General features: G+C 38.3%; 1 protein-coding gene across 1 annotated transcript in view; it reads left to right on the top strand.

The window, feature by feature from the left end:
* The window catches only part of SGIP1 (SH3 domain GRB2 like endophilin interacting protein 1), a 208,349-nt gene that overhangs the window by 154,529 nt on the left and 29,733 nt on the right, over window positions 1-24,087 (top strand). The window contains exons 19-21 of the mRNA XM_029948816.1: window positions 371-497; window positions 5,800-5,865; window positions 6,784-6,843. Coding sequence (XP_029804676.1) covers window positions 371-497; window positions 5,800-5,865; window positions 6,784-6,843 — 253 coding nt within the window. The remainder of the gene's footprint in view (window positions 1-370; window positions 498-5,799; window positions 5,866-6,783; window positions 6,844-24,087) is intronic.

The raw sequence follows: 24,087 nt of genomic DNA, 5'->3' as shown, positions 1-24,087 counted from the left end.
GATGTCCATAATATTTGGTTTAGCTAGTATGGTTTAGTATATTGTATGTAAATCTCTCACACGAGGTTACCTGCTTGGTCCCTGAGGGCACGTATGTTCACAGTCCTGAAACATCACTGACCACCTCACGGTTCTCAGCTTCTCTGAGCCTGATACCCCTGCTGAGTGTAGCACACCGTGGTTCATAGTTCCTCTACCTACATCCATAAGCTCCTATATGGATATAATCAATTTCAAGATAAAAATGGTGTTGCCCGTACTCTTTTAAGAACCTGGGTTATCATATCTGGGGCTGGGAAATGTCAAAACATGGAACAAAAGTACTACCACCTGTGTATCTAATTTTTCTTGTCTTTTCATTTTCCTGCAGCCCAGACCTTTTAGCCCTCCCATACACTCTTCCAGTCCTCCTCCAATAGCACCCCTTGCCCGAGCTGAAAGCACTTCTTCAATATCGTCCACCAATTCCCTGAGCGCAGCCACAACTCCCACAGTTGGTAAAAATTATCTCCTCTCTTTTAATCTGTTTGGTTTTTTGACTGGCTATTTTTTATGATCTGAAAACCTCAAGGCCCTATATTTCTGGTTGAAATTATTTTGCTCTGTGTTCTGCTACTATCAGCTGACTCTTCTTTTAGAAGCACCTTCTCAGAAAAGGAGGCAAAATGCTTTAACTAAGCAGATAAATAAAAGAACATTAACACCCATATTTTTCAGGAATTCTCTTATGCTATTCCATACAAAGCTACTCATAAAAGTAAAGAAGAATCCATCAAATAAGGTCCTGTAATTTATATATTATTTCTTATAATAAAAGCAGTCTCCTTTGAGGAGGAATATTCAAGTGCCACTCGTGTACCACATCAAAAACCACAAAAATTTAGATCTTTTATTTTCTTGAAGCTTTCATTTCTTCATCATTTTTCGTTGTCCTTTTGTTGACAGATGGTATAAGTGTTGGCATTGTGGGACTTGAACAGACTTTTTGACATTTTTTTTCTAGTGTTTTCAGTGATGTGTGGTCAATTTTCCCCGAGAAATAAGTCATTGCTGGTATTTTCAGTAAATGCCTTTGTGCCTCTTTCCTTATGGTGTGATGAAAGTCAAGAGTTGAGAATGGCTGCTCAGCTGGATGGTTTTCCCAAGTTTAAATGCCTCGTTTTGCCTGGAGCCCCTTCCCTCTTCTCAAGGCTGATATCTTTCGACATCTCTTTCCCCGTCTTCCATAAGCTGCTGCCTGTCTCATGTTTGCATGGTGTCTCTGACCTGGGGCTCTTCTATTCCATTTTCCCCCATTGTCTTCCTTTTGTCTGAGCTCCCCTCCAGGTCTTCCGTATCATACACCATCTGGCCCATCCTGCATTGCTTGGGAGAATCATTAATTCAAAGCTAAATGAATTCCTGCTATTATTTACCAAAGAGGAACATGCTACAGAGCTGCCCATGTGGAAAGTAGTTTGATCAAAGCCTGAAGCTCTTCTGGAGAATCTATTTTCCCCAGGGTGTGCCTTGTCGGATTCCCAAAGAGAATTTCAGCTACATCACCTGTTCTGTATTTTTAATCATGCCAGCCCAAAAGAAAGCTTCAAATTTGGTGAAAATACAGCCAGCTATCCAATTTTGTAAGACTGATTAACAGACAAATATTTAACATTATTTATGTAGCCGTCTATTCTTTCTCTGCTTCATCAAATGAGGTAATTTGGGGCTTCCTTTGTTAAGATGTCTAGTAGGTTAGTTCTCTCTGGGGTTTTTGTTCTTTTTTCTGTAACATCTCAACCTTATTTTTTTTTAATGTTTGTTTACTTATATTGAGGGAGAAAGAGACAGCAAGAGCACAAAAGAGGGAGGGGCAGAGAGAGAGGAAGAGAGAATCCCACACAGGCTCTGTGCTGTCAGTGATGAGCCCAACATGGGGCTCAATCTCATGAACTCTGAGATCATGGCCTGAGCTGAAATCAAAAGCCCGATGTTTAACTGACTAAACCACCCAGGCACACTCCAACCTTATTTTTGAACACTCTGTAATATTCTTGATCGCTACAGTCATTTCACCACTCCTTCTCTGTTTTTTGTTTTTGTTTTCGTTTTTGTTTTATTTGGGGGCCGTGAGGATTGTTTTGTTTTTTTCTCAATATCATTTGTTCTACCTATTCCACATGATTTTCCTGGTTGGTCAGAGAAGAAAGTAAGAAGAATAAACCATCACTCAGAAAGCAGACCTCAAGTGACCTCAGATGGTCGATTAATATACTCTTTGAACTCACTGAGATTCATAGAGAAAATTATACACAGAGAATTTGAACTGTGCCCATGTTTTATACAATGGGTTTTTATACTCCCTGATGCAGAAATCTCACATCCTGGCCAGTGACTTTGATTCTTAGCACATCTAGTATACATTTTTTCAAGCTGAAAGACAGGGGTTAAAAAAAATTAAGCCACCTGAGAGGATACTCACGTTGCTTCATTGCTGAGGAGCATTCTGATTGAATGTGTTTGATCCTGTTATTTTTATATGGTTTTCATCTTCCTCACTCTCCTATTCTTTACTTCCTGTTGCTGTGGGTCACTTGACAGCCACTTCTCCCTGAAGTAAATACGTTGTCAAATGACTGCCCAACAGCTTCTGTGTATTGCTGTTTATCTCTTTTTGAAGAGAATGTGCTTTGATCAGTTAGCACGAAGGGGCTGACTATTCATGGCTGACTTGGAATGTCAACTTTATGTAGTCAATGGCTTTGGGGGCATAGAGAATTTCAGCAGCAAATTTTTGAGATTGGTAGCTCAACATTTCCTTCCTACCACACAATGCTTATTTGACATTTCCTGTGACATGTGAGCCCAAACTGGGGCAAGTCTGGTGGAAACTTTGTATGTATTTATTTGTGCTTGCTTATGGCAAAGCTTAACGTAATTCAAGAACTAAAATTTTAAGACCAAGTCTTATCTTCCCACACAACAATTTCTGTAAGAATACACACCCCAAAAGACTTTAAAAATAAAGTCTTTCATGAAAGCTGTGATTATAAAGTCATAAGTCTGATGCCACATCTGAAACTAGGACTTTGTGTGCACTGCCACACTCAGATAATGAAGAACCGGCTCTGGAACTGTACATCACTGAATTTAAGACACCTTCTATCAGAAGATGCACTGCTATTTTATATAAGGCTAGGAAAGGAAGGGGGAAAGCTGCCACGTGAGCTAAGATGCAATGCCTTCCTATCACAGTAACTTTAAGACCCATCCAATTTCAGAGAAGTTAAAATGTGAAAAGTGCACATATCCGAGTCAATGAAATATATAAGAAACTACTTTTGCACAAGGAAAACTCATAGCCCCTTCACTATTTGATTTTGGGGGGAAAATCCTACTACTATTATGGGAATAGAGACAATGTTTAAAATCATTCTCAGAAACAAACTCTTAGACATTTAAAGATAAACAGAGCTATCTCTAGCTTAAATATCCATTTTTATTACTTTTTTCTTATTTCTATGAGTGATAGGGGTTTGTTTGTTTTTTTAGGTGTTTAAAAAATCTTTTTTTGGTGCCCCAATGCAATAAGACGACCATAAAGATGATTTTTTCATTGTTAACTTCACTGTTAATTATATTCCTTCGCTGTTAATTATGCATTTTCAATTGCATCTTTAACATGCCCCCCACCACCCCCAGAAATCTGAATGAATGAAGAGTAACCATTTACAGGTACCAAAGGAAGTATCTATCAGGTGGATTTCGGTGTTTCCTTTGGTGAAGAACTTTGAGAAAAAGTGATTTGTATTCAGCACTGAAATATACATAGCATCTAAATCTTATAATATTTCCTCCAAGCCTTTGTCTCTCCAACCTGGCTGATGATTCTGAATTGGATAAGCATTCTTCTAAAACTGCTTGGATTAATGCCAGTTACTCTGCACAGAGAAACCTTTGGAGATGGATATTCCTGATCTCAATTACAAATTCCCACATTTAACTTTAGTCTTTTTTTTTTCTTCCTACTATTTGTTCTGGAAAACCCTGTCTTTAGGTCTGGCTTCCCTATCCCAGAGCAATTGGAGGCAATTACCATGGTTAGTTCTTTAAAAGACGAGTTAGTGGAGAGCTCTGTGCTGCCTTAAATAAAAGCAACAGTCAAATGAAGTATAGAAGAAAAAATGTCTTTAAGTCCCTTGATGTTCTGATGTTTTCTTCTAAGCCCTCAATGTCCACAACCACCATCAAACAAGTATGAACATGTTATTCAACCCGATGTTATAACTTCAGCTCAAAAAACAAATGGCAGTGTTGGAGGCTTCTCATTTTGGTTTTTGCAGTGGTGCTTTTTTTGTTTTTTTGTTTTTTGGTTTTTTTGGTGTGTGAAGTTTGCCTTCTATTATTTTTTTAAGTTTTTTAATTTCAATTCCTGTCTACTTAACATACAGTTATATGAGTTGCAGGTGTACAATATAGTGATTCAACAATTCTATACATTACTCAGTGCTCATCGTGATGGAGGCTCCTCATTAAGGAGATTGTAAATACAAAGTTAGTTCTTCAAAAGAAAGCAATATCCTCCATCATTTCCCACTAACAAGTATGAAAGAGTATTGTAACATTCAGTTACTGCCAATGTAACTGTTTTGCTTCCTAGTTTCTGGACAGATTATGGAGGGTCCTTATTAGTGCCAGTTCCATTTGTCCTGTTCCTCTCCTCCTTCAGATATTACAGTTATCGCATTGACTTGTTCCACCCACCAAGGAAGCCACCTGTGTAATTAAAAACTTATTGACAGGTGATATCCTAGAACCTTAAAAGTTGACACAGAAGTAGTTTCCCCTCTTTACTTCCTAAGTCTGGGAGGCAAGCCAGTAAAATATTTTTCTAAGAAACACTGTTTATAGAATAATTGTACTACCCTCATCCAGTTCCTTATCTTCTCTACATTATAGGGGAGATTCTTCCTTATTGGTCTTTGTACAGATTTTATTCAATTTTTTTATAGAAATTGTAATAATACTCAAGAACTGTGGAACTCAGTGCTTTTTTTGATCACATAGAATAGAACTCCAATTACCTGTATTTGTTAGTTGTAGAGAAAGGAGACCATATGCAAAGATCTGGAACAACTAGAGTCCAGAGCAACTGCTGTGATCAATATACAAAGACTTTTGGCCATGACTAGATACCATAGCCAAAGACGGAATTACAGTAATGTCCAAAATTAACAGGCCATAACTGCTAAAGACAGGTGCAAGGCAAACTGAATTTGGATACCAATGAGTTTGAAATGGGATACTTCATTCAGCAACCTCAGATTTATACTCTTGCCTTTTTTATGGTCTCCTTGAAAGCGTACTGTTTCCCCTTGGGGCAGAGGGAGGGAGATCCTGAGTGATCCTGTTGAGCTGTCAGCACTCTGCCAAGTGGTTCTGTTGATGGACATGTGTCTGGCCACTTGAGAATTGTGCCTGAGTGACATACACTTACACAAGTCAATTATTAATGATAGTGCCTTTAAACAACTCCCTGAAAAGGTGGGAGCGTGGTTTCTTCCATGGGGCTGACGTCAGCCAAATTCACAGATGCTAAAACCTGGCATTTTCAAAATTTTAATTTTTCTCCTAGAACCATCATGAAATAAGCACATCACCTTTTTATACCCTATCATTATCCCAGTATATCAGGTTTTGTTTCCTTTTTCCATCAATTTCATTCTTGTGTTTCAATCCGTGAAGTGGACTGCTTGATTTCATTTGGGATTTGTATTTGTGTTTTTGTTTTCCATTCCTTTATATTTCTTTGGTTCGTAGTGTCAGAAGATGATGTTTTTTATGACAAACTGCCCTCGTTTGAAAGGCGCTGTGAAACGCTGGCAGGTATGGTGCTAGCCGAGTGATCTCTAGATATCTAGACCTTAAAAATCCAAGCCATTATGCCATCTGAATGCTATAGATTTCATGGACATGCTACTCACCTCATGAGTGCCTGGTGCCTCTCAGATGCACCCAATTTATTGTTTATCGTGGAATTCATGCCACCGAATTTTTTTTTGAGTGAACATATTAAAAAGCAGCAGGTTGCATGACAGTTTCTCAAAAGGTTTGAAAACGGTGAGATGCTATTGCTTTGTGACTTTATAAAGGAAGGAATAATTTAACTGCTCAGAATTACATGTCCAGTGACTGCTTTTTAATTTAAAATATAATAGAGCATCGCTAGTAATCTTGTTTTCTCTTTGGTACATAGGTAAAGGGTGTTTTGTGTCTGGATGCCTAAGGTGATTCCAGGGGAGGGGACGGAAGATATGTGACTTCTTCCATGAACTTTAAATTGATTTGCAATGCTGTTGTCATTTAAATCCTAAGCTAAGTTTGATATAACCCGTAACTCCGAGTTTATCTCTTTGCAAATATAGAAGGGGATGACATTGAAGATGAAATGGATACAGCAATTGCTGAATGACAGTTTTCCCAAACTAGTGCAGTTAAAATATGCTGACGCCCCTGCATGGCCAGGAAGACTTCTGCTCCATGCGCTCAAGCTCCGAGTATCCAGCTACCAACAACACATGCCCATCCCTTTAGGCCTCCATAGCTTTGCTTTTGCTTTCTGTTTCCTGAACTAAAAACAAAACAAAACATAGATTGCCAGCCTTCCCTTATTCCTGCACGCTAATGGCATGCAGTGCCTCCGCCCTCCCCCATAGTGAGATTAATGACCTGTAACTCATACTGTGTCCTTCTCTCTCCCTCTCCTTAACCTTTCCCATCCCGCTTCAACTCCTGGCCATACAGAGAATGAACAGCCTTCCCTCGTTTGGTTTGACAGAGGAAAGTTTTATTTGACTTTTGAAGGTAAGTAGTACATAGCATACCAGATTCTAATTTATACCCCTCATCCTTTTTTCCCATCTGCATTTCCAAATCCCAGTTCTCTTCAAAAGACCTGGTCCCACTTTCCATATACAGATGCTATGGCTACTTAGAAAATATTAAACACTAAAAAAAATATGACTTGAATTTGGTTTGTATGGGATCTTCAATTTTTCATATTAAAAAAACACATTCAAAAAACCAAACTGATTTTCAGTTATTATTGGTTTCTTAATTGTGTTAAATTAAAAAAAAAAAGAAAAAACAAAACAAAAAAACAACACCTTTTTTGCACAAGGAACTTAACTCTGTCAACCAGGGCCCTTTCCTTACTCGTTTGCAAACGCAATACAACAAATGTAAGGATATTTTTAGTTGAAATTGGCTTTTAATCTTGTTTTGGATAATTAATATTTCTGATACAATATCCATTTATGTAAAACATAAATATGTATTCATGTTCTTATGACAAGGAATGCTGCATGGGAGATCAGAAAAATGAGGGAAAGAACAAAGAGAAGTATTTTAGTAAGTTCTGTTTGCATCTCCTGAAATTGCACTGGGCATGGCTGCAGTAAAATGGACGACTGTCACTAGACTCACCATTTTAGAAGATTAAGGAGAATATATATATAAATATAATGTCAGATATTTAACCTCCATGTTGGATATTTTCATATTCTGAATTAAGGATGATCATTCTTCTGTTTTATATTTAAATTAGAAATCATTTTAACAGGCCGGGCATTTGATTAAAAGTTCTATTTAAGCTAAGTGTGGGGAAATTTTAAGTAATTTAATTTGTGGGCCCTCTTACCCATAAATATTTGTTGCTTAAGCCCCTACTTTCTACCACTTGAGTGACTGATTGGTTGATTGGTTGATTGATTGATTGCAAAAGGTGATTTTGTTAAAGCACAGGGACAGGACCTGTGGGCAGAAGTAGCTGTACTGGCTCTGTGATGAGTATGCTGAGGGAGGTAAAGACAAAAGGGAAGCTTCCAAAAGGACTTTCATATGCTAAAGAGGACTCCGAAGATACCGGAGGCCTTGCTGTGGTCAAGCAAAGGTTGTTTTCCCTCTAGTAAGGCATCAACATTGAGACGGGACAGCTGGGAGTTTGCAGGAGGAATGTTTTAGTCTGCCTATCTCAAATATTTGTCAATGGACTGGAGATTATAAGGAAATTTAATTTTATTTATGTTTTCATCCTGCCTTTGTTCCCCCCGTCACCATGAATGGGAGGGTAGTTTTAGGTCTCCAGGAAATTGAGTCTATGGGTTTCTGGAAGTTAAGTTTTTGGTAAAATTGTCTTATTCTTGTAATTTACTAAGACATTTGTAAGCTGATGAAGACTCATGTCCTGTGTGACTGTGATCTTTTTGCCATTTTAAATAGCTAAATTTCTTCTAGGATGAAAAGTTGGCCAAAATATATTCTTCCCTAGAATTGAATCGATACATTGAGCTTGTCTTTGTGTTTCATGACAACAAAAAAAAATTTCCTAACTTGAGTGTGGGTTTTATCACAATTTTACAAATCAGAATGACTGATACAGATTTTTATGTGGCTTGTGAGATGTGGTTTTTTTCTCAGTGGTGAATTTTCCTTACAAGATGGTCTTAGAAATCAAAGTCCTTAGCTTGGAGTGCTTGGTAGCAGCAGGGGGGAAAAATGATATGATTTAAAGCTTTCCAAATACCTGATGTCTCATCCTGGGTCAGGTGGAGGACAGGTGGATAGGCAGTCTTCCGGGAATGATGCATGTTTTCCACATGATGTCAGAAGCCTTCATCTCCTCAGGTTACTACTTTTGTAATAACCATGATGCAAAATCCACAAACTTAGGACCTTCTAAACTTTCTCTTTGGATCAGATGGAACCAAAAAGTGCCCAGGTGTCTTTTTATTGATCAGCACATCTCAAAAGAAGAAGCTACCATAGAATAAGTTGGTAATCCCAAAGTACAGCAAATACCTCTATATATAAAAGGCCTATCTCCGGTTCACTTTGGCCACTAGTTTACCCTGTTTTAACCAAGAAATTAAACAATACACTACTTCCTACCATGTCGACAGTTTTTGTTGTTTCCATTTATTTTGGTTGTAGAATATCTATTGGCTCATTTGTTTGTGTTTGAGTTTGGGTTTCTTTAAATAGAAAGAGAAAGACTTCTTTGAAGATACCCATCTAAAGACAACTTTAGGTTGTTAGGTTGTTGGTTTGTTTTTTAAATATGTATTATTAAATAAATATAAGTATTAATAGCTGTATAGAATAACATAATGCGAACTACATCTTTTTTGCCATTTTAGAAAAAGATAATAATATGTAATATAATATAAAACATACTATTAGGTATTTAATGTTGGCAAACTAAAGTTTCCATTCTAATTAGTAAGATCTGAATCTCTTAAGCATCTTAATTTGGACCAAGAGAGTCACACAAGAACGGAGGTTGTTGTTTTTTTTAACATTTATTCATTTTTCAGAGACAGAGAGAGAGAGAGAGAGCATGAGTGGGGAGTGAGGGCAGAGAGAGCAGGAGACAATCCAAAACAGGTTCCATGCTCTGAGCTGTCAGCAAAGAGCCTGATGCAGGATTTGAACCCACAAACCATGAGATCACGACCTGAGCCAAAGTCGAACACTTAACCAACTGAGCCACCCAAGCACCCCACAAGAAGGAGTTTAAATAGAAATAAGTCGGATTCTCTAGTGCTGTGTTACCTTCATGCTGGACTTTGCTCAAGTCAAGGAAGTACAAAAAAGGCTTCCCAAGGGACTATAGGAGCAGCCATATCACAATTATATGCCCCTACCTATCTCATTAAGAAAGTTTATGCAGATAAAAGTACATTAAAATGAACTTCAGGGCTTAGGAGAAACTAAACATGACACTTTGCCACCTGAGCAGGAATGACTATGCTTTAAGAATAGAGAAGGTTTGTTTTTAGTATTCATGTACAATAGTCTCAGGTATTTTTAGCTAGTGCAACGTGGAAGGATTTTTAAAATTTTCCACTGTGATGATAAATAACATGAAAATGATGACTTGTTAAATTGCCTTGAGAATAATGCCCCCACCCAAAAGGACTGTCATTCAACATGTTTTACTGAGTAGCATCTCTAGCACTTTCTTCCAGGGCACCCTGGTTTTACCCACATTTGTTTATTCATATTATTGTTTTCTTCAATTCTTCATTCAGAGAATACAGAAAAAGAAGAAAGATTCCCAGGTCAAAATATTCTTCTGTTCTTTAAAAAAAATTTTTTTTCAACATTTATTTACTTCTGAGAGAGAGAGAGAGACAGAAACTGAGCAGAGGAGGGGCAGAGAGAGAGGGTGACACAGAATCTGAATCAGGCTCCAAGCTCTGAGTTGTCAGCACAGAGCCCGATACGGGGCTCAGACTGATGAACCATGAGATCATGACCTGGACCAAAGTCAGACACTTAACTGATTGAGCCACCCAGGTGCCCCCCCTTTTATTTTTAATTTTTTTCAATGTTTATTTATTTTTGAGAGACAGAGAGAGAAACTAAGCAGGAGAGGAATATTCATCTGTTCTAAACAGCTTTTAAATTATTATTTGTTGGCATCTAAAGAGTGTTTTTATAGTGTTCAAATCCTTAGCTGATTTCATTTATTACTTTGTTCTTATGGTGCTCTAGCCATTGTACTTACTCTGTAAGTGTTTGAGCCACTATACAACCGATCAACCAACTAATGAACATTGGCTTATGAGTTTATTTGGAGATAAACATGATATGCTTCATATTTCTGAATTTGATTTAAAAAGAAAGATAGAAAAGTGTTAAACAATGGTTTTTTCACAAGAGTTCCAAAGCTTTTCTTAGTGTTTCACTTTTATAAACAATTTCACTAAAATCTTAACCTATTTAAGCTGGGCTTAAAAAAAAGTAAAGATTACAAAAGGCAATAACTTTGTAGATTAATTCATCCAAGAGAATATCCTAGTGACCTTTCAAGAATTCTTCCAAGATGGAAGGAAAGGAAAGATATTTCCATGACAAGTAGAAAATGTGACTATTAGGTATTTGTATAATTACCTAGAGCATTTTAACATCAAGATGGTTCCAGACATGCGCTGTCCCTTTTCTTGATTAGCTTATTTAACTACAAAATCGTCTTGTATCTGGTAATGAAAAACAAAGAAAACCCTGCAACCATTCTTAAGTGTCCTCATGGCTGAATATCATCTCCACCCTCTCTCTGTGCATAGAGACTCTTGCACACTCATCTGTACAATGCTCTGTGCTCCTGTTATTGCTCTTACCCCTATCACGCCTTCAGGAATGTCACATCCTTAGCAACACCCTCCTCTACATTCGCAGGCTGTCTGCCAACTACGCCCACCTGTTTCCTTAACTGAATCCCAGCTCTCTCCAGGGGCCATCACTTCTGTAGCACTCTTCACGGAAAGTACTCCAGTCTTCTGTGGGCCATATGTCATGGGGCTGCAAGGTGGTGTTTCAGTTCTCCCAATACCCTCTTGCCACCTCCAGACCACCTCCTGTTGTGCCTGAGTGCAGCCACTTGATAACCCCACCTCCTGCGGCTCCTTCCTGCTGTCCCCTACTACCCCGCAGAGTGCTCCCTCACTGCAGACTTAGAGATGCTGGAAGCTCCTTTTCACCCTCTTCACCTTGCTCCTTACCTTTATCCTGTGACACAGATTGATGTGGATGATGCATCCAACACCCTGGTTTTAGGGCCTCTTTGACTTCTGCAGCTTCAACAGACTTTCTCTCCACACTACTCAGTAATCCACACCTCTGGCTACAGATAGGTATTGAGCAGTGCTGTGTGCTAGTACCGTGTAAGTACTCCCCAGGAGGAAGCAAAACAGAAAAATATCCCTGTCACCATGGAGCTTACATTCTGAGTGGAGAATCCAAAATAAAAAGATAAATAAGGAAAATATATAGCATGGAGATGGTAGTAAGCTCTACAGAGAAAAAGAAAATAGGGATATGCACTCCCAATGGAGCATATTAGAGATTGTAATTTTAAACAGAGGAAACTGAAGTAAGAAAAGTAATGAATAATAATAATTAATATCTCAGTGTTTACCAGTGGAAAGTATGTCTTGTTATTATATGATTTCATCTGTACCCCTCATTGGTGAAGAAATTAAGATTCAGAGAATATAAGTAACTTTCACAAGATCAGAAGAGGCACAGTAGGAATTGAAACCCAGGTGGCCACCTGGGGATCTAGGAAGATGCTATGCACACATGACTTCATTCAGTCTTTACAAACAACAGCCCCTTGAGGTCGGTGGTTCTGGTGGGTTTCCCTGAATCTCCTAACCTTCCTGCTCTCCAGTCTCCTGACTATACCTTGTCTTTGACTTCACTGAGTTTCCTGGTCTTTGTCCACCCCATTTGCAGTGCACAAGCACTAGCCTACATGCAAGTTTTTTTCTAGATCCCATGGAGGAAAAGTATGTTTCTGGAATGACTCCTGTTATCTATACAACAGCAGTTACGCCTCCCTCTTTGGAATTACGTTGTCTATGTGAAAAGAATGAACTCTTGGATGTTTTAAGTTTCTGATCTCCTTCAGCAGGTTTTTAAATATCCCTACTTGATCATTGCTAAGACACAATCCTAGAGATAGACCAATCAACTTTCCTTACCCTGGCATGGTAATAACATCCTGCAAGGCCACATGTGAAACATGTGGCCAGAAGGATATTAGTTTACTCATCTGAGACTCATTGGAGAAAGGAAAATTGGAAGATGTGACCACTTTTCTGGGAAGCAACTGCTTTGCTAAATTTATCTTCTTCAAGTGGGAAGCGTCCACTAACTGTCCCCACCCCTCTGTAGGCTCTTGTCAGTCAATGTGGTGAAGTTATTGCACCGAACTCTGCAAACCATATGTTAAGTACAACCAGGTTAAGAAAAAATGTATAGAAACATAAGAAGCAGTGATGCAAAACCAATTTCATGAAAAATACTATAATCATATTCCCTAGATATTCTTGATGTCTAAATGTAAACTATATGGTAAATAAAAAATGTAAAATCCTTTCTATTAATAACTGAAAGGCCTCAGAGAGCTTTTTAAATAGCCCAACTTGTTAACATCCAAGTGAAGCTGAATCCGCAAAATGTTCTACCCAGCAGATCTGCTCAGGGTTTCAGAATTCACGTTGCTTCTTCATAAAAAACAAGTTGCCCACTTCTGACAATCTCTAGGATTGACCAACATGCTGATATTTCACTTGGGTTCTTGCCCTTTGAGGCAGTTGTCCTGTCTCACTCATGTTTACTGTATGGCTGGAGTGCTGAAAATTGACCAGAAAGTCAGTGAAAGAGAAGCCTCTTTCTCTGCACTACTCACACTTCTGACACCAGATGGATGCAGTGTTTTCTCCCTTACACTAAACAATTCTGACACTAGCAACCTGGAGTTAGTGCAGACCCCAGAAGTTAAGTGCTCAGTCCCACAAGAATGCCCCCTGCCCCCTTCAGATGCCAATCGCAAGTCCCAGGTTGTCACCTGTGCTTCTGATTGACCAGCTTTAAATTGCAGGTTCTTACAAAGGCCCAGTGTGGGTTTAGTAATTTGCTAGAACAGCTCACGGAACTGAGCTTAACAGTCTATTACCTTACATTATAAAGGACACGACTCAGGAACAGCTGGATGAAAGACATACATAGGGCAGTTTGTGAGGAAGGGACATAGAGCTTCCATGCCCTGAGTATGCCACCCTTCTAGTGCCTTGATATGTTTGTCCAACTGGAAGACCTCCAACCTCATTGCTTAGGAGTTTGATGGAGGCTCTTTGCGTAGGTATGGTTGACCATTGGTGATTAAGTCTATCTCCTGGCTCTCTCCTCTCTTCCAGAAGTTGGGGGATGGGACAGAAAGTTCCAATCATCTAATTACATGATTGGTTCCTCTGGCAAGGAGCCCCCATCCTTCAAGAGTCTCCTCATTAGTATAAATGCAAGTATGGCTGAAAGAGGCTTATTTTGAATAACAAAAGACTCCCTTCTCAAGAAATTATGGGGGTTTTATGAGCTCCATTGCCAGGAACTGGAACAAAAGACCAAACATGTATTTCTTAATATCATGGTCAGCAAAGTGTTCCCTGTTTTTGCCCGGATGTCTAGGCCAAATTTGTGAACAGGTTGTTAGGGAGGACATGAATGTACAGAATTCATATCAGAATTCTATCCATTTAAATAGTTGTGAAAGAACATAAGAGTAGGTGGTAGTTTCTATTTTGAGTCACCAAGCAAGAGGTACCTAGCTAGTGAAAAGATTATTTTTTTTAATGTTATATTTATTTTTGAGAGAGAGAGAGAGAGAGAGACAGCTTGAGCAGGGGAGGGTCAGAGAGAGAGGGAGACACAGAATCTGAAGACAGGCTCCAGGCTCTGAGCTAGTGGTCAGCACAGATCCCGATGTGGGGCTCCAACCCATTAACCGCGAGATCATGACCTGAGCTGAAGACGGACGCTCAACCAACTGAGCCACCCTGGCACCCCTGAATAGATTATTTTATCTAGATTCAGCGTATCCGGGGTGCTGCTGCTGATGTCAATACTTCTCATGTTGTATCACTGATAAGCCCTTACCATGGACCATATCTTATGCTAATTACTCTGTATCCATACGCTCATGTAAACCCACACAGCAACTGTGTGATGTGGTCACTATTGTTACTCACGCTTTATAGATGAGTAAACAGAAGCTTTAAGATTTTAGGTCACTTTCACAAGATAACACAGCTAGTATATGAGTAAATTGGTTCAGGGGGAGTTAAGTGTTGAGTTATAAAACCAATGTTCCCAGCTACTATAATATTCAAATCTTAACTGACCAATAATCATGTAACCTTGAGAATTTAATGTCTCTGAGCTTTGTTTTATAATATAATAACCACTTTGCATGACAGTTAGGAAAATCAGTAAGAGATTTTTTTTGTTTGAATGTACTATATAATATGAAAGGTTTTTTGGTTTAATTTTTTTATTGAGATTTTGTGTTTTAGAGCAGTTTTATTTTTTTATGTTTTATTTGTTTTTTGAAAAAGAGAAAGATAATGTTTTATTTATTTTTGAAAAAGAGCAGGGGAGGTCAGGGAGAGAGGGAGACACAGAATCGGAAGGCAGGCTCCAGGCTCTGAGCTAGCTGTCAGCACAGAGCCTGATGTGGGACTCAAACCCACGAACCGTGAGAGCATGACCTGAGCCGAAGTTGGACGCTTAGCTGACTGAGCCACCCAGGCGCCCCTTAGAGCAGTTCTAGATTCACAGTAAAATTGAGAGGAAAATATAAAAATTTTCCATATACACCCCACCCCCATACATGCATAACTTCCTCCATTATCAACATCCCCAACCAGAGTGGTACATTTTCACACCTGATGAACCTACATTCATGCATCATAATCCCTCAAAGACCATAGTTTACATTAGGCTTCATTCTTGGTATTTTATATCCTATGAGTTTGGACAAATGTATACTGATGTACATCCGCCAGTACCATACAGAGTATTTTTACTGCCCTAAAAATCCTCTGTTCATCTCTCCCCTGGCCCTCAACCCCTGGAAACCACTGATCTTTTTTGCTGACTGTATAGTTTTTGCTTTTCCAAAATGTTATATAGTTGGACTTACATGATATGTAGCCTTTTCAGACTGGCTTCTTTCACTTAGTATGTATTTAAGGTTCCTCCATATCTTTTTATGGCTTGATAGCTCTGAAATGTTTTTATTATTTATACTTTGAGTTTGCATTCAAACTGAATGAGAAAAATTAAGGACAGGGGCCAAAAAATTTTGTACCCAATATGCATTTGTTTCTTGTGTCTACTATTTTCCTGATCTTCAAAGTAAACCGTGGGTCTCTGGAGTGACCGAGTCCAGGAGGTTTCTCTTGTATCTCCATCAGACTCAGTAGGTAGGTGTCTGATAGGGAAAACAGTGAACAAATTTGTGGAATAAGGCATTGATAATATTGCTAGAGGGACAGATACTGTTATAGCTCTGTTTATTCAATCAGCAAGTGATACCATGCACATAGTAGGGTAATAAAGTCGCTACTATGTGCATGGTACCGTGAAAGGCATTAGGTTTATAGTAGTGAACATGAAAGGTTTCTACCATCATGGAGCATAGAAGTCAGACATTAAACAAGTAGCTACAATAATGTGCAGAGACTGTTATATTCAAGAGATAGATATTTTGGAGGCATCCAACAGGGAGACCTAACCTGGCCTAAAATTGTTAGGGAGAGCTCTCAAAGGAAAAGATGAAAGTCTACATAGAGTCTGCTTTGAAGAGATATAAAATGTTGCTGAGTTAGAGTTTTGATATAAAATCTTATATAATGTATAAATGTTAACCTAAAGGTATATTGGGAATTGTCCTAGATATTAAGAATAGAAAAAGAGTCCCCAATTAATTTATATCCATGTACTCTCCACACATACACATGTTTACACACACACAGATAAAAATATATGATATATATACACACACACATATACATATATATACAGAATAAACATACATATATTATACAGAATATATGTGTATATATACAGAATATATATATATATATATAGACACACACACATACAGAGAGAGAGAGAATGAATATACATGTATATATGGAGAAAGAGGAAAATGTGTGTGTGCACATGCATATCCCCACATTGGCTCTGGCATTAGCTAACCTAATTAACTTACCTAACCTCTCTAAGTCTTGCTTCCTCCTATGGAAATTGGAGTAACCATGGTACCTAGTGCATAAAGTTGTTGTCAAGATTAAGTTGTGCAGTACTGAGGTCAGTGCATGCGAAGCGCTCAGTAACCATTAGCTGTTAGCACTATTCTCCAACTTCATACTTCCCTTGCTTTTAACATGGCTGTGTTCTGTTTAGTTTTTATCCGCTTTGGCGAAGGTTGGGTTGTAGCACTCTAGTCTTCTTCCACATAAAACATGTGGCAACTCGATCTGCCGTGAGTTGCTACGGGGCCTCCCCGCTTGTCAGCCGGGACAGGGAGCAATCTTTCCCCCACTGCTTATGGAGGAAGAGAACGATTTGGAAGCAAAATGCATCATCCTCCCTGCTGTACACCCCCGGCTTCCACCAGAGCCTATCATTAAAGCTGACTTGTTGAGACTAATGATCTGCCTGGTGTTACACTCCTCAGGGTGCTGTGTTAATGCCGATGGGAGAGGCTGGAAGAAAATCTGTTACCGTGTCGTTTATTAAAGGATTTGTAAATCATGGCATTTCAGCATATTTGACAAGTAATTTCAAACTCCCTGAGAAGAGGATGAAGAAGCTGAGAATCACCAGGGGGAACTGCTTTACCTTTGTATAGTTGCAAAGCTTTTTTTTTTTCATTATTGTTATGTGTCCTGTAAGAACAGTTATCCATAAATTAAGGTGGCTCATCCTGCTGTCCTCTGGACTCTGGCTACTCCAGACAGAGGAGAACCCTGACCACCCCCTTCAGAGAGGAAAGATGACATATTGAATGAAGTGGTTCAAAGAGGTGATGTCAAGACTCCAGGAATCTTTCTTTCTTTTTCTTTCTTTCTCTTTCTTTCTTTCCTCCTTTCCTTCTTTCTCTTTCTTTCTTTCTTTCTTTCTCTCTCTCTCTCTCTCTCTCTCTCTCTCTCTCTTTTGAGAGAGAGCAAGAGAGCAAGTACAAGCCGGGAGATGGGGCAAAAGGGAAAAGAGAGAGAATCTCAAGCAGGCCCTGTGCTTAGCATGGACCGTAACCCAGGGCTCAGTCTCTCATCCCTGGGATCACGACCTGAGCCAAAATCAAGAGTCAGACATCCCACTAAATGTGCCACCCAGCTGCCCCAAGGGCATCTCCTATTTCTTAGCCATTGCATGTGTGTGGAATGAATATATTTAATTAACACCATAAATACCTCTAAGAGATTTTAGTTACTTGTGAAAGGGCTTTGTAAACTACAAAGTACTCTACACATGTAATCATTTCCTAAAATAATAATTGGCATTAATGAATGTTTAATATGTGCTAAGAATTTTGCACTCAAGGCTTCATTTATTAACTCAGAGATTGATTTGGACTCATCAGGATATGGCATTGAAGACAAAGCCTTAAGAGAAGCTTTGCCTTTAAGATTTCCACCCTTGTGTGTCTTCAGCTATTTTGCAACATGCATGTGGTGATAATTTCTGCTCGAGCACAGACTGTTAGCAGACCGCAGTTTTCACAGACTAGTATTATGCTGTATTAAGTCACCAGTACGCGAGGAAATTTGGCCTTGGGATTTCTTTTCCCGCTGGCATACATTCACAAAGACAGTGTTTGCTATTTACAATTGTGTTTCTTGGTTTCATATTCAAAATAATTACAGCACACCTTCTCTTAAGATCTGATTTAGAGGCTTGAAATATGCCTCTGAAAACACAAAAGGTTATTCTGGAGAAGTGTCACAAAGGAGCAAAGGTGATGTTAATTTCTCAAGGATGTGTTGGTGATTTTCAAGAGTAGCCATGGTCATTATTAAGCATGAGCCTGGAAGAGGAATCATGAATTATTTAATGTGGATTATTCCTTTCCTTAGATTTAGCCTTTTTTGGACTCTGCTCACAGCCCATTCCCCATGATACTGGCAGTTCAAATCACAGGCTTTCAGACAGTCACATTGCAATAGTATTTTTCATGCCTCTCCATTCATAAATATCAGCCCTCTAGGGGAATAACTTTGTAGTAGTGTTCAAAATTACCAGCATCCATTTTCTGACTGTAAGAACAAAAACCATTCAAGAAATAAGTAACAGAGAAATGTAGAAACCCAGTGATATTTAAGATCTAACTTCCAATTTCTATTTACATTTTTGCCACAATATCAAAGTAATGCATGCTCTTTATTGAAAATTTAGAAATCAGAAAAGTATAAAGAAAATGAAATAAGTAATAACCATAGATAACCACTGTTACCATTGGTGTGTTTCATTTCCAAAATTTTTCATGTGATGTGACTGTGTGTGGGTGTGTCTGCGTGTATAGTGTATACTTTTGTAATTATGCATCCTTTTATTTTTGTATATGATGTCCATCATGCTATTAAAATGTATTTTTTAATGTTTATTTTTGAGAGAGAGCAAGCGGGGAGGAGCAAAGAGAGTGGGAGGCAGAGGATCCAAAGCAGACTCTGTGCTGACAGCAGAGTCTGATGCAGAGTTTGAACTCACAAACCATGAGATCATGACCTGAGCCAAAGTCAGACATTTAACTGACTGAGCCATCCGGGTGCTCCTCTTAATATGTATTTTAGAATAGCTCATAGTAGGGCACCAGGGTGGCTCAGTCAATTAAGTGTCTGACTTCGGCTCAGGTCGTGATCTCACAGTTTGTGTGTTTGAGCCCTGCATTGGGCTCTGTGCTGACAGCTCAGCCTGGAGTCTTTTTGGGATTCTGTCTCCCTCTCCCTCTCTGCCTCTCCCTTGATTGCTCACTCTCTCTCTGTCTCTCTGTCTCTCTCTCTCTCTCTCAAAAATAAATATTAAAAAATACCTCATAGTGTTTTTTATTCTGATCATAAAGTTGATTTAAGCACATTACTTTTTAAAATTCAAACAATAAGAAAGTATATGTAAAAGAGTAAATACAGAGAAAGAAGGAATCCTGCTGTTTGCAGCAATATGGATGGGTCTTGAAGGCACTTGCTAAGTGAAATTAGCCAAGTAGAGAAAGACAAATACTGCATGATATCACTTATATGTAGAATCTGAAACAAAACAAAAGCAAGTCAAACTCATAGAAACAGAATATAAAGTGGTTGCCGAGGAGCTGGCAGGTGGGGGAAATAGGAAGAATTTGGTAAAAGGTACAAACTTTCACCTATACAATGAATAATGTCTGATGATCTACCATATAAAATAGTGACTATAGTTGTCAGATTTTAATTGTATGTACAATTGTATGTACATACAAGATGTACAATTAAAATCTGCCAAGAGATTACAACTTAAATGTTCTCACACACACACACACACAAAGTAAGGTTATGGTTGTGTTAATTAACCAGATGGAAGGAATCCCTTCACAATGTATATGTGTATCAAATCATCATGATGTACACTTTACATTTATTATAATTTTATTTCTCAATTATACTTCAATAAAGCTGAAGGGGAAAATGATCCTAAAACTATAAAAACAGAGTAAATGCAACCCTGAAACCACACTGTTGAGAGATTAGTAGAGATGACATTTTTAACATTAGGTGAAAAATCTTGAAGAAAATCTCTCTGTACATATCTATATACACCCATGTGTGGTGCATTTGCTTGATTCCAAGGCACCATCCACTGGTATATGCCCCACTGTTTAACAATTTTTTGGGTGCAAAATAAATTTCATTAAATGTAGAAAAACATTTTTTCTAACCAACATTAATAAATCAAACATTTTCTAACCAACATTTATAAATGAAATGCAAGCCACTCTCTTTAATTGGAAGTTGAGTTTAAACCTATTTCATATTCAGAAAAAAGACAGATCTAAATTCTGTCTTTAATATCGGCAGATAACGTTTAATATCTCAGTGACTTGATGCTTTTTAGATCACATGTTCAGAACCGTGACCTCTTTCTTCTCTTTGATATTGATAGTTTCATTTGGGGGCATATCAAAAATTCTAGGCTTTTCTCTCCTTCAGTATTCCTGAGTTTATTTATAAATTGCCAAAGGTAAACAGCTTTTCTGAAACTCACCTAGAAGTTTTTGACAGATACAATTTTAGCACCTGAGTCATATATTCTTTCGTGATACATAATTCAGTCATAACCTGTGTGTCCCATCTTTCAGAACTCTGCAGTTTCATTTGCAAAGGATGTGGCACTTCCTTCTACCTGCATACCTTACCCAACCTGGTACATGACATTTTATCTCTTGTGTACAAATAACTTTTCTCTTTATTACTGCATCAGATGAAATCTTTTAAAAAATCAATTTTAAAGGGAAATAAAGGCCCACATGTAAGTTAAAATTTAATCATGGGAGGCTATCAATTCAAGTCATGCAGCTCAACTGAGGAGACTATTACATGAGCCAAAACCTTCTACTCATGGTTACATTCCCACAAGTCCAAGCAAAGACAATGGTGGAACATTCTCGGTTAGCAGCTGTCAGGTTTCTTTTGACGCTGTTTACAAGATGCATCTCAACTTCAGAAATGTTAAAATGTTGGGGTGCCTGGATGGCTCAGTCAGTTGGGTGGTCGACTTCAGCTCAGGTCATGAATTCACAGTTCGTAGGTTCGAGCCCCGCGTCAGGCTCTGTGATGACAGCTCAGAGCCTGGAGCCTGCTTCTGATTCTGTGTCTCCCTCTCTCTCTGCCCCTCCCCCATTCACACTCTGTGTGTGTCTCTCTCTCTCTCAAAAATAAATAAACACTAAAAAATTTTTTAAAGAAATAAAAAAAGAAATGTTAAAATGTTTTCAAAACTATGTTTCTTAAAATCAAGTAAATATATTACATAGAGTTTTATGTAAATAGAATATATAATCTGCTCTATAATGTTCAGTCAATATTAGCCATTTCTTTTTTTTTAAGTTTATTTATTTTGAGAGAATATGCCCAAGTAAGGGAAGGGCAGAGAGAGAGGTAGAGAGAGAATCTCAAGCAGGCTTCATACTATAAGTGTGGAACCTGAGGCAGGGCTCAAACTCATGAACCACAAATCATGACCCAAGCCAAAGTCGAACACTTAACCTACTGAACCACCCAGGGGCTCCAATAGTAGCCATTTCAGTAGCATTTTACATATGCAGTATGTGTTTATACACATGTACATGCATGTATATATACATGTATATGTCCATCTACATCTGTATAACTATGTTAATGGTTCCATAGTATTGTATGCATGTACCTATCTTCTGTTTAGGGATATTTAGGTTTTTACCATTTTATTGCTAATATGTAAAATGGTGCAATGAGCAGCCTTGAACCTATATCCTCATGTACTTGTTTTAATTTGTCCTAAAGATAAATTGCTAAAAATGGAATTGCTATATTAAAGGGTATGCACATTTTAAACATTTTAAACCCATTTACTACATTACTGCCAAATGTCTCTCCAAAAATTCATACCAGCACTATGACTAACAATTTTTCTGTGCCCTTATCAACACAGTTGTATCAATATTTTTCACTTTTTCCACTCTAACTGGGAAAATGTGATATGTGACTCTTTTCAGCTCTATTTTTAATTACTGAAAACTTGTTAACTTCTGCGTAACATTTCATTGTCATGAATCATGACTTATTTCACTTCAATTATTAGGCATTTAAATTGCTTCAAGTTTTCCCATATGCAATGAACATCTTTGCATATAGTTTTTTGGCCTGAAGTTATTTTCTTAGAATAGATTCTTAAAATTGGAATTATGGGCCAAAATTGTGCAGCTCATGGTACGCATTGTCAAGCAGCTTTCTAGAAAGGTTATACCAATTTTTACTTTCACTAACATTATTACAGTGCCTATTTCATGAAGTACTGGGTTTTTAGATCTTTTCTAATCTGAAATGGTAAAAATTTCTCTCCTCCTGTTGCATTTCTTTGGTAACTAGTGAGGCTGAACTTTTCATACTTTTTAAGCCATTTATGGTTTTTTGGTGAATATCTTCTTCCTTCTTCTAAAGCTTCATGTTTCCCACTTGTACTTGAGAAGGACTCTAACAGGATAAATGGTTGTGTTGTCCACTCTCAGGCCATAGGCAAGCAGCCGCCTCTTCTCTAAAAAGGCACACCAGACTTCGCACAGAAAAACATGCTCCCTCTACCCAAATGTGCTTGGATGCCTTTTTTGGAACCTCTAACTCTCCCTGTTCCTTAATAGACTCTGTGATCATTCTCTTGGTGCTGTTGGACCTGTGTCACTATCCCCTACCATTGTATTCTGGCCTGGCTCCTGTTTGGTTTGAGGCCTGAGCCAGGCTCTGTCCCGCTTCTCTGACTGGTTCAAATCCCCCGACTATATTCACCTCCCCGCGGCCTCCGCCCAGGGACTGCTCATGTTGCTCATGGAAGAATATCTCTCCCGGCTTGACCAAGCCCCTCCAGCCTTTTTCTCCTGTATGCTGTTCCTTTGCATGTATTATCCTTACTACATATTTTTCCAAGTATCTTGACTACATCATGATACTTCTGGCACTGTAGATATTATTTACTCAGCCTAAGTGTGAAGAAAGAAACTATTACAGTTTAGCAAAACTGGTGCCTTAAGTTTTTCCCAAGAGAGATAATGAGGTAAGGCCATTCACGTCCATGGCTCCTTTAAAACTAGAAACTAGTGGAGCTCGAACTTTTTTTCATTATCCCGTCCTCTCACCCAGGGAGTCTTTTTAGATCTTCGTTTTCCCCTAATTACTCCCCAGCAGAATTTTAGCATCACAGATGCACTATACATCTGGTTGTGTACTGTATGTATATCTGTGTGCTTCATACATAAAAAGTTAAGATTTTTTTGTCTTCCACAAAAAACCAATTTGCGCACCCTTTGGGGTGATACTACCCCACGGAGGATGCCACTGCACCCGGCTGGATCTTGGAGCAGCGCTCACTAACATGAATGGGCAAACATTGGTAATATAAGCTAGTGTTTAAGAATGCAATTTGGGGGGGGCCTCTGGGGGGCTCAGTCGGTTAAGCATCAGACTCTCTAGATACAATTCCTCTACTGAATCAGCCAAATCTGAACCTCCATTGGTGTGTAAAGCTCTCATACAACATTTCAGAAAAATGAACTGTTTTCTCAAAATATCAATACAAAAGATTTTTGTTCATTTTAAGAACTCACTAATTAACTGTAGTGTGTTAAAAGATTTTTTCACAAATTAAGTCTATGACAATTCTGAGTCCAAATCAAGCCTTTTATCACTATACACTATGAATTTTTTAGGAACCACATAAATACATTCATTTTTAAGTGATTTTTTTATTCTGACTATCCTCAGATAGCAAAGGCATTCTATATCATCATATTTAATTGTCACAACATCTGTAGGAGGTACCATCTCCATTTCACAAAATGATGAAGCTGGGTATCAGAGAGGTTAAGTAATTTGCTCAAGGTCACACAGTAAAGTCAGAATTCAAATGCATTTCAATCTGATGCCAACATTCTTTGTCTCTATGACGGTATCATATAGGATATCATTTGTAAATTATCAT

This window comes from Suricata suricatta, chromosome 8, assembly GCF_006229205.1.
Source record: "Suricata suricatta isolate VVHF042 chromosome 8, meerkat_22Aug2017_6uvM2_HiC, whole genome shotgun sequence".
NCBI classification, from domain to species: domain Eukaryota; kingdom Metazoa; phylum Chordata; class Mammalia; order Carnivora; family Herpestidae; genus Suricata; species Suricata suricatta.
This window is presented reverse-complemented; position numbering and strand designations above follow the sequence as displayed.